The sequence below is a fragment of the Carassius gibelio genome, chromosome B12 (assembly GCF_023724105.1).
Source record: "Carassius gibelio isolate Cgi1373 ecotype wild population from Czech Republic chromosome B12, carGib1.2-hapl.c, whole genome shotgun sequence".
NCBI lineage: Eukaryota > Metazoa > Chordata > Actinopteri > Cypriniformes > Cyprinidae > Carassius > Carassius gibelio.
The window spans coordinates 17941075-17956399 of NC_068407.1; the positions used below are offsets into that span (position 1 = coordinate 17941075).

At 35.0% G+C, this 15325-nt stretch overlaps 1 protein-coding gene across 2 annotated transcripts in view; it reads left to right on the forward strand.

Annotated features, from left to right (window-relative positions):
• LOC127968991 (protocadherin-15) overlaps positions 1-15325 on the forward strand; it is a 237780-nt gene that overhangs the window by 187716 nt on the left and 34739 nt on the right. For both annotated transcript variants that reach the window (XM_052570531.1, XM_052570532.1), the window contains exons 24-26: positions 6323-6432; positions 9467-9607; positions 12987-13114. In XM_052570531.1, coding sequence (XP_052426491.1) covers positions 6323-6432; positions 9467-9607; positions 12987-13114 — 379 coding nt within the window. The remainder of the gene's footprint in view (positions 1-6322; positions 6433-9466; positions 9608-12986; positions 13115-15325) is intronic.

Here is a 15325-nt window from a genome sequence, read left to right on the forward strand (position 1 = left end):
TGTTACAGACATAAATACAGATACAAATACTGGCTGTTAATGTCATAATTATAAAGTTTTGACAATTTATATATGTAATTGTTTCATACGGCTATGAATTAAGCGTTTATTGATAAAAGAGCTGCATAATGAGCCTTTCTGTCAGGTGTGTGACTGAGAGGGAAGAGTTACAAAAAAATAATTTAAGGACAAAATAAGTTCATATATCTTTATGCTTGTTTATTTAGAATATATTTAATTATGCCACAAAATAACTCAAGATTCCCTTACAAATGCAGTTATACAGTTTATTAGGAATAATCAATGATAACTTTCAAAGCTGAATTCTTTGTTTTGTTTGCTCCAGTCACACACTGATTTTCTACCAAAAATTAAATTGTTATTATTATTAATGTGGAAAAGTGCTGATAATATTTTTTTTCAGGTTTTTGGGGGATAAATTTAAAGAACAGCATTGTTTGTTACATTTGTTACAGTTACATTTATTTGTTACATTTCTATTATTTACACCAATTTCTACTTTTGAATGGTATATTGTTATTGAAACTTCATTATGTTTCACTTGATCATACATTTAGTCAGAAATTATAGTTTGGAAAAAGTCTAACTAGTAAAATGTTTACACATTATGTGAAACCTAATACAAGTTTATCAATAAATAAAAAGAGACTTATGTTTATGATTTCTGGTGAATAAAGCGCTTCATTCTTTTTTTTTTTTTTTTTTTTTTTTTTTTGAGGAAATCCAAAACTCAAATCCTGAGGTAATTTAGGCATAGGCCTGAGGCATTAGAGATAATGAAAGAAGACGTGAAAGACAGGACATTGCGTTGTGTTCATTTGGATTACTTTGTCACAGAATATTTGTTTTGGTATCGCATATTTCATGTCTCTTCGTTGAGTATTCACTGAGTTACAGTTAATTTTAATGACGTGTTTCTAAATGAAGATCACCGCAGACCAAGGCTGCAGACAGCACACCTTGTATGTTATATTTATTTTATAAATGCACAAAGTTTTGTTGTTATGTCTGTATACAAATAAATGTATACCCTTTACAGATTCGATTAATGTATTGCTCTTGTATGTACGATCAAAACTGAAACTGTAATTAAATTCTTTTCGGGGTTATCTGGAGAAAATGCTTCATCACTCATATATGTGTGAATCGACTCCAAAGGGTTAATGTTGAAAAGAGCTGAGAATATTTATTCCTTTTTTTTTTTTTTTTTGATGAATAGAACAGCATCGTTTGTTAACATTATTGTAAAGGTCACTGATAATTTATTTCCTATAAGAAGTAATTTATAGAAGAAAAAAAAATTAAAATTACCACATAACACATTTATTATCAGTGATATTTACAGCTTACTTGATACATTTATACCTCAAAAAAAAAAAAAAAAAAACAACAACAGGGTATAACACTTTCAAAATATTTACACCAGAGCAGATATTAATGAACAGAAGTTTAGTTATATAGACACAAGCATGCTTTGTATGCAGCCCTATACAATCCAACATTTTTTATAAACATATATAGCTACATTCATGAACAGAAAAATAGCCTATCACAGTAAAGTTTTGTATGATCATTACTACTAACATAAGACTAGCAACATTATAACTCGTATTTCTTTTATTTCGTATTGCTGTATATGTTATAGAACATAAAAAATAAAATAAAATAAAAACACTGGCATAGTCTAACATTTAGCTAAATGCGAATGCAACTTCATAATGTTTCACTTGATTATGCATTTAATCAGGAATTATAGTTTGGAAAGTCTTGCTAGTAAAATGTGTTACGTTACAAGTTATGTGAAAACAAATACAAGTAGATTAATAAAATAAATGCTTACTCATGTTTATGATCTCTGCTGAATCAAGCCGCTTCATTCTTTTTTCTTCATTCTTCATTCTTCTTTCTTCACAGCGAATCTTTTGTTTTTGTTTTTAGTCTTTGTTTGCTGTGGTATGGCTGTTTAAATGCTGCACGCTTCACGTTGTCTATTGTTATATCAATAGTAATAATAATAATAATAAAGACTTATGTTTATGATCTCTGTTGGATCAAGTTGCTTAATTTTTTTTCTGAAGTAATCCAAATCTTTTCCTCTCAGCACGTCTTATTGGGGTGAATTATGTACTGGTATTATTACTCTCAGCGCGAAGCGGCCAGTAAAATAAAAACAAAAAACTTTGAACAGTCTCACTGCTTTGTTTGCTGTCATGTGGCCGTTTACACGCCGCAAGCTTCACGCTGTCTATTATAATATCAATAGCACGTTCAGCACGTGGGCGTGGTCACATTAGATATAATGAAGGTAGACGTGAAAGACACGACATTGCGTTGTTTTCATATGGATTACTTTATCAACAAATATTTGTTTTTGATAAAAACTTGCTTAGTTTAAAAGCAGACATGTCAAGATTTATGTAGATATATATCTCATGTCTCTTTGTTGAGTAATCACTGTGTTACAGTTCTTTTTAATGAGGCATTTATAAATGACGATCAGAGCAGACAAAGGCTGCAGACAGCACACCTTGTTTGATTTCTTTATTTTGTAAATGGACAAAGTTTTGTTGTTATTATGTCTGTATACAAAAAAAAGTAGACCCTTTACAGATTCGATTGATGTATTGTTGTTATCTTTACGATCAAAGCTGAAAGTGTTGGTCGACTCCAGAGGGCTTAAGACATAATTTTTAATTTTTCACATGGTCCATAACATGCAGAGATGCTATGAAAAAAATTAATGTGGAGAAACAATTTACTCTTCTAACTGTAACTTGTAACTAAATTTCACAATTAATTACAAGCAATTGTCAAGAAACACAATGAATTATACATTACATTTTGAAATAGAAATACTGCAATAATATTTTCTTCTTCTTCCTGTGACCCAGCTAAATTATTCCAGTTCAGTTATACACTGCACAATTTTTTTTCACTATAGGCAGGTACAATTGACAAAAGTGTAGGCTATAACTGTTATAACTCAACATTCCTCAATTATTCACCAACAGGCGGCTTTCTGGAGCTAATAATGTACAAAATCGAATGTATGCCTCTCTAATAACTAATATTAATTTAAAACAAAAGGCAGACAGGAATTTACTAATTACATTCATCAGAGGCCTTTCAGATTGCACACATACACAATTGGTAATTAAGGAATATTAACTACAATATTGAGAAGAATTTAAAAAACCCTTGCTGGTTTGGCTGGTTAACTTTAGTTGCTTTAATAAGCTATTTAAAAAACAAACATTAACATTGAGTTCAACAAGGCTGCATTCATGTGATACAGTAAAAATGAGAAATATCTATTCCATTTACAATAGCTTGTTTTCTATTTTTAATTCTATTTTTTTGTATGTTACTGTGTGACAGTCATCAGTGATGTGCAAGTGCAGAAGTCTACAATAGCTTGCATAGGTTGAAGTCTACTATAATGTGCATGTGTTGAATCCTAATAAAATGTGCATTAGTTGAGGCCCATTATGTGGATGGATTAAAAATCTGAAAAGTTACATTTTTTCACTTTGTTTGATCATAACAGTTTGATCATTACTTTGTGGACTTGTAAGGTATTAAAATGTACAGTAAATGTTCCATGGCCTGGAACTATTGTTGTTGTTGTTTTTGTTGTTTGTTTGCTTGTTCACCTTTTGGAATAGACATGAGTTACAACTTTTTAGCAGGTTGATCCTTGTCTTGATTTAATAATACATATTGTAGTGCAGGTTAACTGAACTAATCACTGTGATGGTTTTTACCACTGGCGCTTTAACCAAATATTGTATGGCCAAGTACCACAAACTAGCACTGCCCATTTGTGCTTAAATTGCATGAAGTGAATGTTAATACCAGAAGGACAAAGTGTCACACTGTCTCTGAAAGCCACATTGACATCTGAAAGCCACATCTTTCAAAAAGATTATTTGTCAATAGTCCAAATCATGCTTTTCTTACCCACTGGTTCCAAAATAGGATTTGAAGTGTAATGTTGTATATTGTGCTTGGAAAGCGACAGCTGATTTCGAACATATGTTTCAGTATGGATCAGTTCTGCTGTTGGGTTTATCTAAGGTAAAGATCTGTTCACTCCCACGCTCGCTTTCCATTAGCACTCTTTATTCTGCTTAGTTTAGCAACTGTGTAGGAGCCAAATTAACAATGTGATCCAGTTAACTTTTTTATTGATTAAATTCCTGTGATTTTTTTCTTGGTAATTATTAACTGGAATCCTTAACAGCTCAAATTAATTGAGTTTGTTTTATAAAATGAAACTGAAAGCTGACGGGCTGATTTCAGAATGTGAAATAATCATGCTGTCTGTCCATTGATTTTCTGTCAGACCTATATCTGTAAATTTAATTCCATTTGATAGTGCTGAATAGCCTTCTCTGCATTTATATCAAGCAGCAAAATGTTTTGCAGTATTTTGTTTGTAAGTCAATTCATTTATATGCAGTTTTGCAGTTTCAGCGGTTCTTGTTATGCATGGTTTTGAATGCCCATTTCCAACCTTTCTTACCCTCAGGCTTTTGTACTGTATTTTTAAACATTTCCTGTAGCTCAGAATGGAAAGAGTTAGCAATGCCAAGGTCAATGCCAAATAAATAAATAATGCATATACAGTTTATACAGAAATATTTTATTTGTCTGTTTATTTATTTGTTGCTCTTTGTTTCTTACATAATTCATTAGTAAACTTTAAATAGGTAGAAGTTTGAGATTAAGTTTAAATTTATTTCACAAAAAGTCTTTTTATGCTTACCAAGGCTGCATTTATTTGATAAAAATACAGTAAAAACAGTAATAATGTACAATATTATTGAAATTTAAAATAGTTTAAAGAGTTTCTTTTGGTTTATTATACTTTTACATTCCCAGTAAACATGGTGCATATTGGTGGCATGACCCACCAGAATCACTGTTTTATTGTGAATGATTTGTTATTCATCATTAAAGAGCCAGTAAGATGAAAATTCTAAGCTTCCTATCACTGTTTATAAGTCCTGTACATTAGGTTTAAATCCATCCAAGGTTAAAAAACATTGTCATTTTGTCAAAATATCATTTTAAATTTACCTCAATTCTCAGAGATCCCCAAACGGTTCGCACGAAGCTGTTCAAAAGATTCAGTTTCCTTAAACCCCACCTTTCGGTAGCATACTGTGTTCTGATTGGTCAACTGACATAGGTTTGATTGGTTGTTCCGCACACACCTCCATGGTAAACTATGCGTTAGCATCTGTTTGGGGTGAATTATGTCTTATTCCTCTCACCGCGAAGCAAACAGTAAAATAAAAAACTTGAACAGTCTCGCTGCCTTTTCTTCTGTGTGGGTGTATTCAAGCCGCGCGCTTCAGTTTGAATCTGAATAGCGCGTTCAGCGCGGGGGCGTGGTCACATATAACGAAGGGAGACATGAAAAACAGACATAGCGTTGTTTTCATATGGATTACTTTATCACAGAATATCTGTTTTCGGCAGCACTTGTTTAGTTTTAAAGTAGACATGTCAAGCTTTCTATAGATATCTCTTTCATGTCTCTTCGTTGAGTATTCACGGAGTTACACTTCATTTTAATGACGTGTTTGTACATGACGATCAGCGCAGACAGGCTGCAGACAGAACACATACTAATAAGACGCTCTGGAGAAAACAGACACATAACTTCATAATGATACTTCACGTTGTGATTCGGAGATGCTCGTTGGTCTAAATAAAGTTGTTAAAGAACCCTCTTTTATGGCCAAACGCTTTGAAAATCCCGCTGTACTCACAGAGCTTAAAAAAGCAGTCATCAGTGAAATGTTGTGAACCGAACAAAAGGGATTTGTTGTACTGCTCTGGTATTGTGGTAGAAATGAATTTTAGCCATTGGTTCTTCTGATTTTCATTCTTTGGCAGTAAAAAAAAAAAAAAAAAACTTTCCTTTACAATTAAAAACACACTGTCTCCTCGACATGATGCTATCACACCAACCAGAGCGTCTGTGTGTGTGGGGGGGGGGGGCAGTTCAGAGTTTCGTTTCTCCCAAGACAGTAGGCGGAGATTATTATGCAAAGTGTTCTAGTGACGTACATAGAGATGGGCAAAAGATTTGAAATCTATAACGACTCATTTCAGCGATTCAGAGTCGACTCCTTACTTTAGAAGCCAATAACTTTATAAATCGTGTACTTTTTGGTTTAATTACTTTGCACATTGTTTACACTGATGGACAGCTACATCATACACTGTAATACAGGTAATTTTTGATTTCCCATCTGTGTGGCTCTTTAACGCAGTGCACTTTGTGCAGGTTTTCTCCGGTCAGTGAAAATGCCCCTGTGGGAACGGTCGCAGGTGTCATCTTGGCGGCAGCCATAAATCAGACCATCGTCTACTCCATCATCGATGGAAATGAGGCCGGTGAGTGCTAATTGGATTCGTATAATTTGTTTAGAGAATAAGGTGCTAAAATAATGCAGAAAGTGCATACAATTAAACCATCACTTGCAGTTCTCATACAAGAGTATAGCTCAACCAGACTATGGTTTATTCCCTCCTCAAAAAAAGACAAGATTGTGGGAAATGTCACACTGGCCTTTTATGAGCTGGATATTATTGTATTGTAATAAATTATAGTTTGTAAGACATCAAGCTCTGGATAATGACAGCCCACAGACTCCTAGATGGTGTTTCTTAGGTGGCTGTCTGCTGCAAGTTATCAAAAGCTCAGTGAGAGAGAAGGTTTCGTTTGAAGGAGCGCACATCCTGTTGCCGTGTGTCATCTGAGAGCAAGAGAGAGCAGGAAGAGGGAGGTGTGTGTGATTAAATCCTCTCTGTTCAGAATGTGTTCAGCCGAAATCACATTTGAAAACATCTGGCGCTGGTTTAAAGCGATGAGGAAATCGTTTCGGTACATTCTCATTAAGTGGAATCAAGAAGCGTAGATAGGTAATCAAAGGGCTGTTTTCATTAGCGCAAACTAGAAAAAGCCAGGAAGAATAAGGTAATCATTCCACTCTTCAAACCGCCTGGATCCAGACGTTTAATGCGATGACATCACCCATGATCAGAGCTAATCCTTTATGAATGTTAATGAGACTCAAGAGGTGGGTAGTGCACTCTGGACCTGAAATCCCAATATAGCTAAGTGCGTTAACGATACACTACACGGAAGCGGGGAGAGGATGAGTTTTAAGACTTAGACTTAGCCATGCCAAGAATTCCAGATTGAGTTATGTCATATTATGGCAAAGGTACAGTTGACAATGTAGTTGTTTGACCCCTGTAAAGGCAATGGGGAAATATATTTTATAGTAAAGTACCATATGGTAATCCCTATTTTGAATAATCTAGTGAATACAATCTAGAGAATGCTTTTAAAATGAAGGGTACTTCATTTAATCCCTTGTGAAAGAGAAGTGTGCTTAACTGTACTAAATGTGTACTTCTGGATGTGTGTTTGCAGGTAATAAATAAATTAAATATAGGACCATTTAAAGTACACTTAGTACACAATGTACAACACTTAGTACAAAAGTACACAATGACTGTGTTTCTTAAAGGGTTACTCCACCCCAAAATGTCATTAATCGATTACCCCCATTTCGTTCCAAACCCTTAAAAGCTCTGTTCGTCTTTGGAACACAATGTAAGATAGTTTGGATGAAAACCTGGAGGCTTGAGACTGTCCCATTGACTGCCAAGTAAATAACAGTGTCAAGGTCCATAAAAGGTATGACAAGTCGTCAAAAATAACTATTCAGTAATTCCTTTATTCCACACTTTGCTCTTCTGTGTCTTCCGCACCACAAGGATGTGCTGTTTTTACGTGTATTTAGATTTGATTTGAAATAAAACAAGTGCACTCTTGTGGCATGAATGACACAGAAGAGCACACGCAGCACGGTGATATAAAGTGACACAGGGGAGACTGTTGAAAAAAGTAATTGTTGAATAAAGTCATTCATTTAGTTTTCTTTGCTTACAAAAAGTGTTCCTGTCACTTCATATAACGCAGATTGTATGTCTGATGGCAGATGGAGTATTCTGACAACGACTTTTCATACCTTTTATGGACTTTGACACTGTTATTTACTTGGCAGTCTATGGGACAGTCTCAAGCCTCCAGGTTTTCATCCAAACTATCTTACATTGTGTTCCAAAGAGCTTGAAACGACATAGGGGTAAGTGATTAATGACAACATTTTTATTTTAGCGTGGAGTATCCCTTTAACAAACGTACGTATACTTTAAAAAAGGTTACTTTGTAAAAATGGCAAAATAAAAGAACATAAAAAAACTACATCTTTTGTTGTGCTTTAAAAAAGTTAACTTATATGGCTAACAAACTGAAGTACTTCCAACTGTAGTGTTTTGTGTTACATTTAGATTACAACTGTCTGAATATTTTACCATGGTAATGGATATGAAAATGTTAATGTATTTTGGTCTTGATGAAATAGATCTGCTGCCACTATAGGCAGAATTGCTGTTCTTGTAGATTATTGTATAATTATACGTACAGGAACTAGCTACTGCAAATACATACGCCAATACGGTGCTTTCAGTATTTAAAATATAAATGCTGCTGCACGAATAGCATATAAAATATCCGGTAGCAGATCTATAGAGGTGGAGCTGGGGAAGGTGGAGGGTTTCGGAGGAACTCTGAAAGTGTGCTGCGAAATTCTCTAGTGAATGCTAACCAGGCTTCTAAATGTAAAGCAGTAAGCTCATTGGCTGCATATGCAACATGAACCATTCAGCATGTGTCAAGCAGTTTAATGCTGGGAATATCATCAGATTGCATTAACGACCCATCAGCTTGTGCCATCTAGAGCTTCATGACAGAACTTGGCATTTAATACAAATTAACAAGTAAATATGTTTTAAATATCCTAAATTGTGACTTCATTTTTAAAAAGTAAATTTATAATATACAAAAATATATTTAAGTTTATTATAAATGCTTGTCAGTATTGGGCAGTACACTTTTTTTCTGTATTTCAAAAACAAAAGTAGTTATGAATTTATATAGATATGGACTTAAGTTCTACTTAAGTGGGTCAGAAAGCACTCTTTAAGTGTTTAATACTACAAATTGCACTTAAGACAAATTTTATACTACACCACGTTGAAAATTAATTATTAATAGCATGCGATTAAGCATCCAAAATCAATCAATTCAATTTATACTTAAGGTCTATGTTATTGTAAAGTATATTATTTCTGCAATATGTACTTTTTTTTTTTTTAAGTATGCTAGCATGCACATTTTCCACAAATAATTAGAAATTATTTTTGGGGGGAAATTTCCGGCCACTCAAGTCTCCCACTCTATAATAAATATGTAAGGTTGCAAATGCATAATTCTGACTCTGTGTGTGTGTCTCAGTGTGAAGCTGTTGTAAAACAGCAATTAAACAAACCTGCTGTCTTTCTTCTGTTGCCACAGGGAAATTCATTGTGAACAACATCACTGGAGTTATTAGCACTGCCAAGCCACTGGACTACGAGAGTAACAGCAGTTACGTCCTCCGTGTGGAAGCCGACTCCATGAGGGTGGTGTCATCCAACCTACGAGCCCCATCCAAAAGTGAGAATACTTTTAATGCCCATTCATACCATGCAGTGCTTTAAGTGGCCCAAAAGAGGTGCCGGTACTCTATTATAGCCTATTTTATTAACGGTGGGGGGTGGGGGGGGTTATGTGTTGGGGGTGTGACGGGATGGGGGGCTTATGATATTAGACTTCCTAGCCTATAATAAAAGATAATGAATTTCAAACCTTCACTAAACACATTTTTATTCAAAGATCAACCGTCAGTCTGCCACAAGAAACAGCAACATTAAAATCATGAACTCAAATGTCATTGTTTTTTTTTTTTTTTTACAATGACTGTTGTAACAGTGCTTAAATCAGACCTTTCTGTAACGCTAACGTTAATAAGCTTAAACGAAAATAACGAAATAATTGTGTAGCGGAGTATTTTTTGTACACAGTGCCGCGAACTGTCAATCACTCCTGTACGCATGCATCACTGTCCTCCTCGCAGCTGCAGCAACTTGCGCTCTCTTCATCAAGCTTTAAAACAAAAAAGGGACAAAAAGATCATATTGTCTTTGTGCATAGGCTATAGATTAATTAGATAAATGAATATCTAAATTTGTGCCTAGCCGCCTACGGTATTTTTTTTAGAACTTAGAAAAAAGATGCTGCAGCCAATGAGCAGCATTCGGGGCTGGCTGCAGGACGACTCAACCTCCGCAGACAGTTTTTAATGTTTATCAGACAATAAATACTCAAGATTTTGCTTTAGTATATTTTTCGGGAAAATTAGGGCCAGATTCGGGAGTCGGGACAACAGTTTAGATTTCGGGACTGTCCCGAATTTTTCGGGACGTCTGGTCACCCTACCTGAAAGAGCTGCATTACTTCATTAGCTTGAGTCTGACCTGCAGTGATATCAATCAAGTTTGGTGAGGTGTCAGTCAGCGAATCATCTGATTCTGGTCTTGTTCTTGCAGTATTCAGAGTATGAAGCTAAGAGAACATATTAAGTGTTGCTAACTGTATGTGATTTTTAACTGTGCCGAGTGTGGTGTACACTCATAATGAGTTTCACACACCTTCTCCGGCCACGATGAGCTGTTGACACTTAACAGTGGGAAAAGCGACACATGCGCTATTCACTTATATAACTTAAGGGTGAATGGGTAATGTAGTTACTGCTCTCGTTGGGATGAATTAGGAAGCTTGCATTGTGAAGGGCGCTCTGAAAATCGGCAGTGCAGGTAAAAGATTGAAAAACCTATATTAAAACAGATGTCCAAATTAGCGTACCGGTATGCTAAAAGCACGTTCTGGGCGCACGGAGAGGTGGCGGTACGCTCAAGAGCTATATTTGGAAGTGGCGGTACGGAGTACCGGTGCGTACCGGCCCACTTAAAGCACTGATACCATGGATAAATGGATAACTATAGTATATATATATATATATCAATCTCTATGAGAAGTTAACACTACAACTATAACGTTAGCGAAAGAGAGCAACAATATCCATGGAATCACTGTCAGAATTATTATTATTTATTTTTTTTCAGCTAATGAATGATTAAACATTGACAGCCAAACAGTACAAGCATTTAAAGATGCACTGAGCAATTTTTGAAAAACGCTTTTGACCACAGTGTCGGACCATGTTCCAAAACACACCTGAGTGTTTTTGCTTTTTATTTTGGAGTGAATAAAACAGCTCCTTTCCAGCATGCTCATCTCAGTGTAATAAAAATACAAGTAAATGACTTCCTGTCATCTCATGTTCTGTTAACATGGGGGATAGGCGGCTGCTTGTCCATCTTTTCCACGTGGAGTTGATTATGGAAAATCGTTATTCGAGAAAAGCAATTCATGATTAACCAGATTAGACAGCTTTGGATATTGATTTCTTTTTTTCTCATTTAATATTCCAAGTACGCAAACCTGGTGATAAAATCAAAAGATTAGTTGCGTCCAGTCAGTCTGTCAGCTTAGTGGATTTAATTGATTGTTTAATGCAAGTTTTAATTAATTATATCTTGTCAGTGTGCTTGCAAGAGCTGCCAGGTCCTTGTTTTAAATAAGACATCATGAGTCTCATGAATATCTAGAAAGAGTAGTCATACATATATGAGGGTTGTGAATTGATTTAAAACTCATTAAATTAATTGCATCATATGCAGATTAATTAATCTAATTAATAATGTTTTCATAGATCAAATGAAGAGAATTTAAAGATTTTACATTGTAGTAGCAGACAAAAGCATTACAAAAAGTCAATATAATATTTAAAATACTTCCTTTATGTTTTCAGGTGCTTAATTTCCTATTTTTATTCATTGTTGTTGGAGTCATTGCTGTCCAGTGGTCAACGTTTCTTGTGGTTTCTGCTCTGCGCTGTGATGCTTCAGTGCTCCACTCAGAGTGACTGTGCATAAATGAGAAGAAGGTTCTGGAAACCCCTTGGCATGAGCGCTGAAGTCTGTCAGATGATAAATCGTGTTGTTGCTCTCATACCCCCACAAAATATGACTCTGCCTTTTACTTTGAGAAGTGACAGATGATAGTCTTGAAGGACTTGATGAAGAAATGCGGTGCTCCATATAGAAATGTACTTCAGCAGCTTAGATGTGCAAAACTGAGTGAAGAGCAGAGTTTTGATGATCTCCTGAATTTGATTGTAATAGCTTCGAGGCATGTTTTGAGAACTGGCATGAATATTTGTAATTTTTAAACATATGAATAGTTTAAAAATTTTAATGCAAGTTTTATTATCTCCGGAATGAGAAATTATACAAAAATATATAATTTTTTCACATTTGTTGAATTGACATTTACTTAATTGTAGTTAAAAGCTATGTTTTAATTAAGAAATTTAAAAACTGCATTTGTCAAGCTTAAAATCGGCATAAAATGGAGTAAACCTATTTTCTAAATGCGTATGATGGATCTTACTGTAAACAATGCATTGAAATGATAATGATAATAATAATGATACTAATAAATGTAAAAATAAACTTGTAATTTTTAATAAAAAATGACATCTTCTGATGAAACGGTGTCATTCTCCAATTATTTAATCCAATTCAACTCTGCTAATCTTACAATTGACTGCAAGCTCCCATTCACATCTGCCTCCATCCTATCTTTCAATGTCGATAATTGTTTTGACTCTGATGTGTTTCAGTACAGCAGAAAAGATCTATCTTTTCCATTGATCTTGTTTATTAAATGTCTATCAAAATACAAAATCACAAAAATTTCACTGATCTTTATTATTATTATTATTATTATTATTATTATTATTATTATTATTATTACAAAAGCTATATACGATCCAGAGCCATACTATAATATGTTATTGGATGTTCTGTATGCCTTATATGTCCTCACTTCATTTGATCATGATTTTTAGTTTTTTGTTTTATTTTTTCAGGCAACACAGCAAAGGTCTTCATCGATGTGCAAGATGAGAATGACCATCCTCCTGAGTTCACTAAGCCCTTTTACCTCGGTGGGGTTCCAGAGGATGCCAAGACCTTCACCTCTGTTTTACAGGTCCAGGTAAAGTGTCTTCTCCCGCAGGATTGTAGACTCCGTCCACGAGGCTACAGATAGCACTCCCATGGATAAGCCAAGGATTTGTTCACTAAGTGATGTGTATGCATCAGAATGTCAGGAACAGGATAAAAAGCCAATTGTAATTTAATTGACTGGTTCCTACACATGATAAAATGTCAGTCCAGCACCAGTGGAAGCCATTCCGAGAACAAAGCTGCACAGCGCTGAATAATAATTCAGTTCTTCAGCAGGAGAAAATCAACCATTTTCACGGTCATGGAAGACCTGAAATATCAGGGAGTTTTAAAAGTGTGTTTTCCTGGCCTGGAAAGTCATGGATATTAATCAAATTGTAAAAGTCATGGGCATGTCTTCGGTGAATATTATTTTTTTTATATATATAAATTTCAGTGATTTGCTATTGCATACAGAAAAAACTTGTTTGCAACATAATTTTATTATTATTATTATTATTAAAAGCAGATCCCACATTGACCTGGGCTGCGTTTCCCAAAAGCATCGTAAGCCTAAGTTGATCGTAAAAACGATCGTACGATTGATCTTAATATTACGGTCTGTTTCCCAAAAGCATCGTAGCTTAAGTAGCACTTGAAAATCTTCGTAGATCTACGAGTGCTCTGGAGTAATCGTACATCCCCAAGTGCATTGTAAGAAGACAGATTTATGAGGACACCTGCAGGACAACCGGCAGATTACACTTTTATCTAGATTTAACACACTGCAACGCCAGTAATATAATAATATTTTGATTGTACTTTATTGTACACTTTATTGTACTCGTTTATTGTTTACATGAATTTATAAATGAAATAAATAAAAAGGGGAAAACAAGATGAAAAAAAAACACATCTTTGTTTTTCTCTATCTCCTCTAAGAGGACATTAATTTCATCCTTTTTTTTTTTTTTTTTTTTTCAGCCATTTTGTCAGTGTCTCCGCCTGTATGTAGGTGCTTTATATAGACTTGATTGTATTGATTGGTAATCCAAAACAGATGACAATTATTAGGTTAAACGTTCAGAATACGATTCCATATAAGGTTACATTTTAGCACTTCGCGAATGGACAGCGACTCCTAAGTAGCACGTAGAGCGCGTTCTCGCGCGTTCATGTTAAGTGCATTTTTGGGAAACGCTCGTGGAATTGCTGCGAGCGTTCGTAAGTTTGCACGTAGAAAACGCTCTTAAGAGCTAAGATACATCGTTATCGGGAAACCCGGCCCTGAATGATTTAGTGGTGAACAGGTCTGGTTTTAAGTGACTTGAATGGAAAAATGGTAGGAATTCATTATTGAAAAGGATGTGTTATGCTAGTTTTCCCCTGTGCTGGTGGTTGAAGTGAGTCGGTTCCTAAGTCCATGTGAGGTGTTGTTCTCTGGTTGATCAGATTGCTAGTCTTGATTTGGGAGCTTAAGGTTGCCCAGCTGGGGTCTAAAAGATTGGATCATCTGGAGACAGCTTGTAAAATGTCATGACTGCAGTGGCCCGCTGATACAGATCTCAACACAACTGTCAAAAGCACAGACAAGGGCACTGCATACTCTGGAAAAAATCCTCATAAATCAGCCAGGCTTTCTCTTAGAGCATACACTGTCCCTTACAAGATGCTGTACCTCTATCTTTATTTTCTTTGTCTTAACTAGTACTTTTCTGCTTAACAATGACTTTGTCTTTCTGTGTTCTCTGAAGGCTCATTTATACTCGACGTGTCCACAAGTTCGCTTGGAAAATATGACATCATCACGGTGTTGCCGGAAGTTCGCTTTTAGTGTGCGCAAACTCATTTCGCATGGCAGTGTGCACGCCATTTTCTTTTTTACTTTCCAGGCAGATAGCTGAAAATGCACATATGTGCCATCATTTCACTTTAATGTGAAGTTCAAACTACATCAGGTGATTTTTGATGGAAAAAGAATGCATAGTTTGTATTTTTTATTTTTTGCATAGTTTGCCCAAGGCTTTTTATTTGCAGTACATTTTATTTTTTATTGTATAAAAATAGAATTATAATTCATTTAGATATTAAGTTTTCCTGTGTTTGATGTGAAATAAAGCCAATAGTTTAAGATTTTTTTATGTTTGTACAGACAGAAATTATTAATTCAACTCATTCATCAAAATACTTGTACAGGCAAATTATTTCTTCTCACCAGTGATTCCCGATGGTTTTAGAGGACAAATACTCCACATCTACC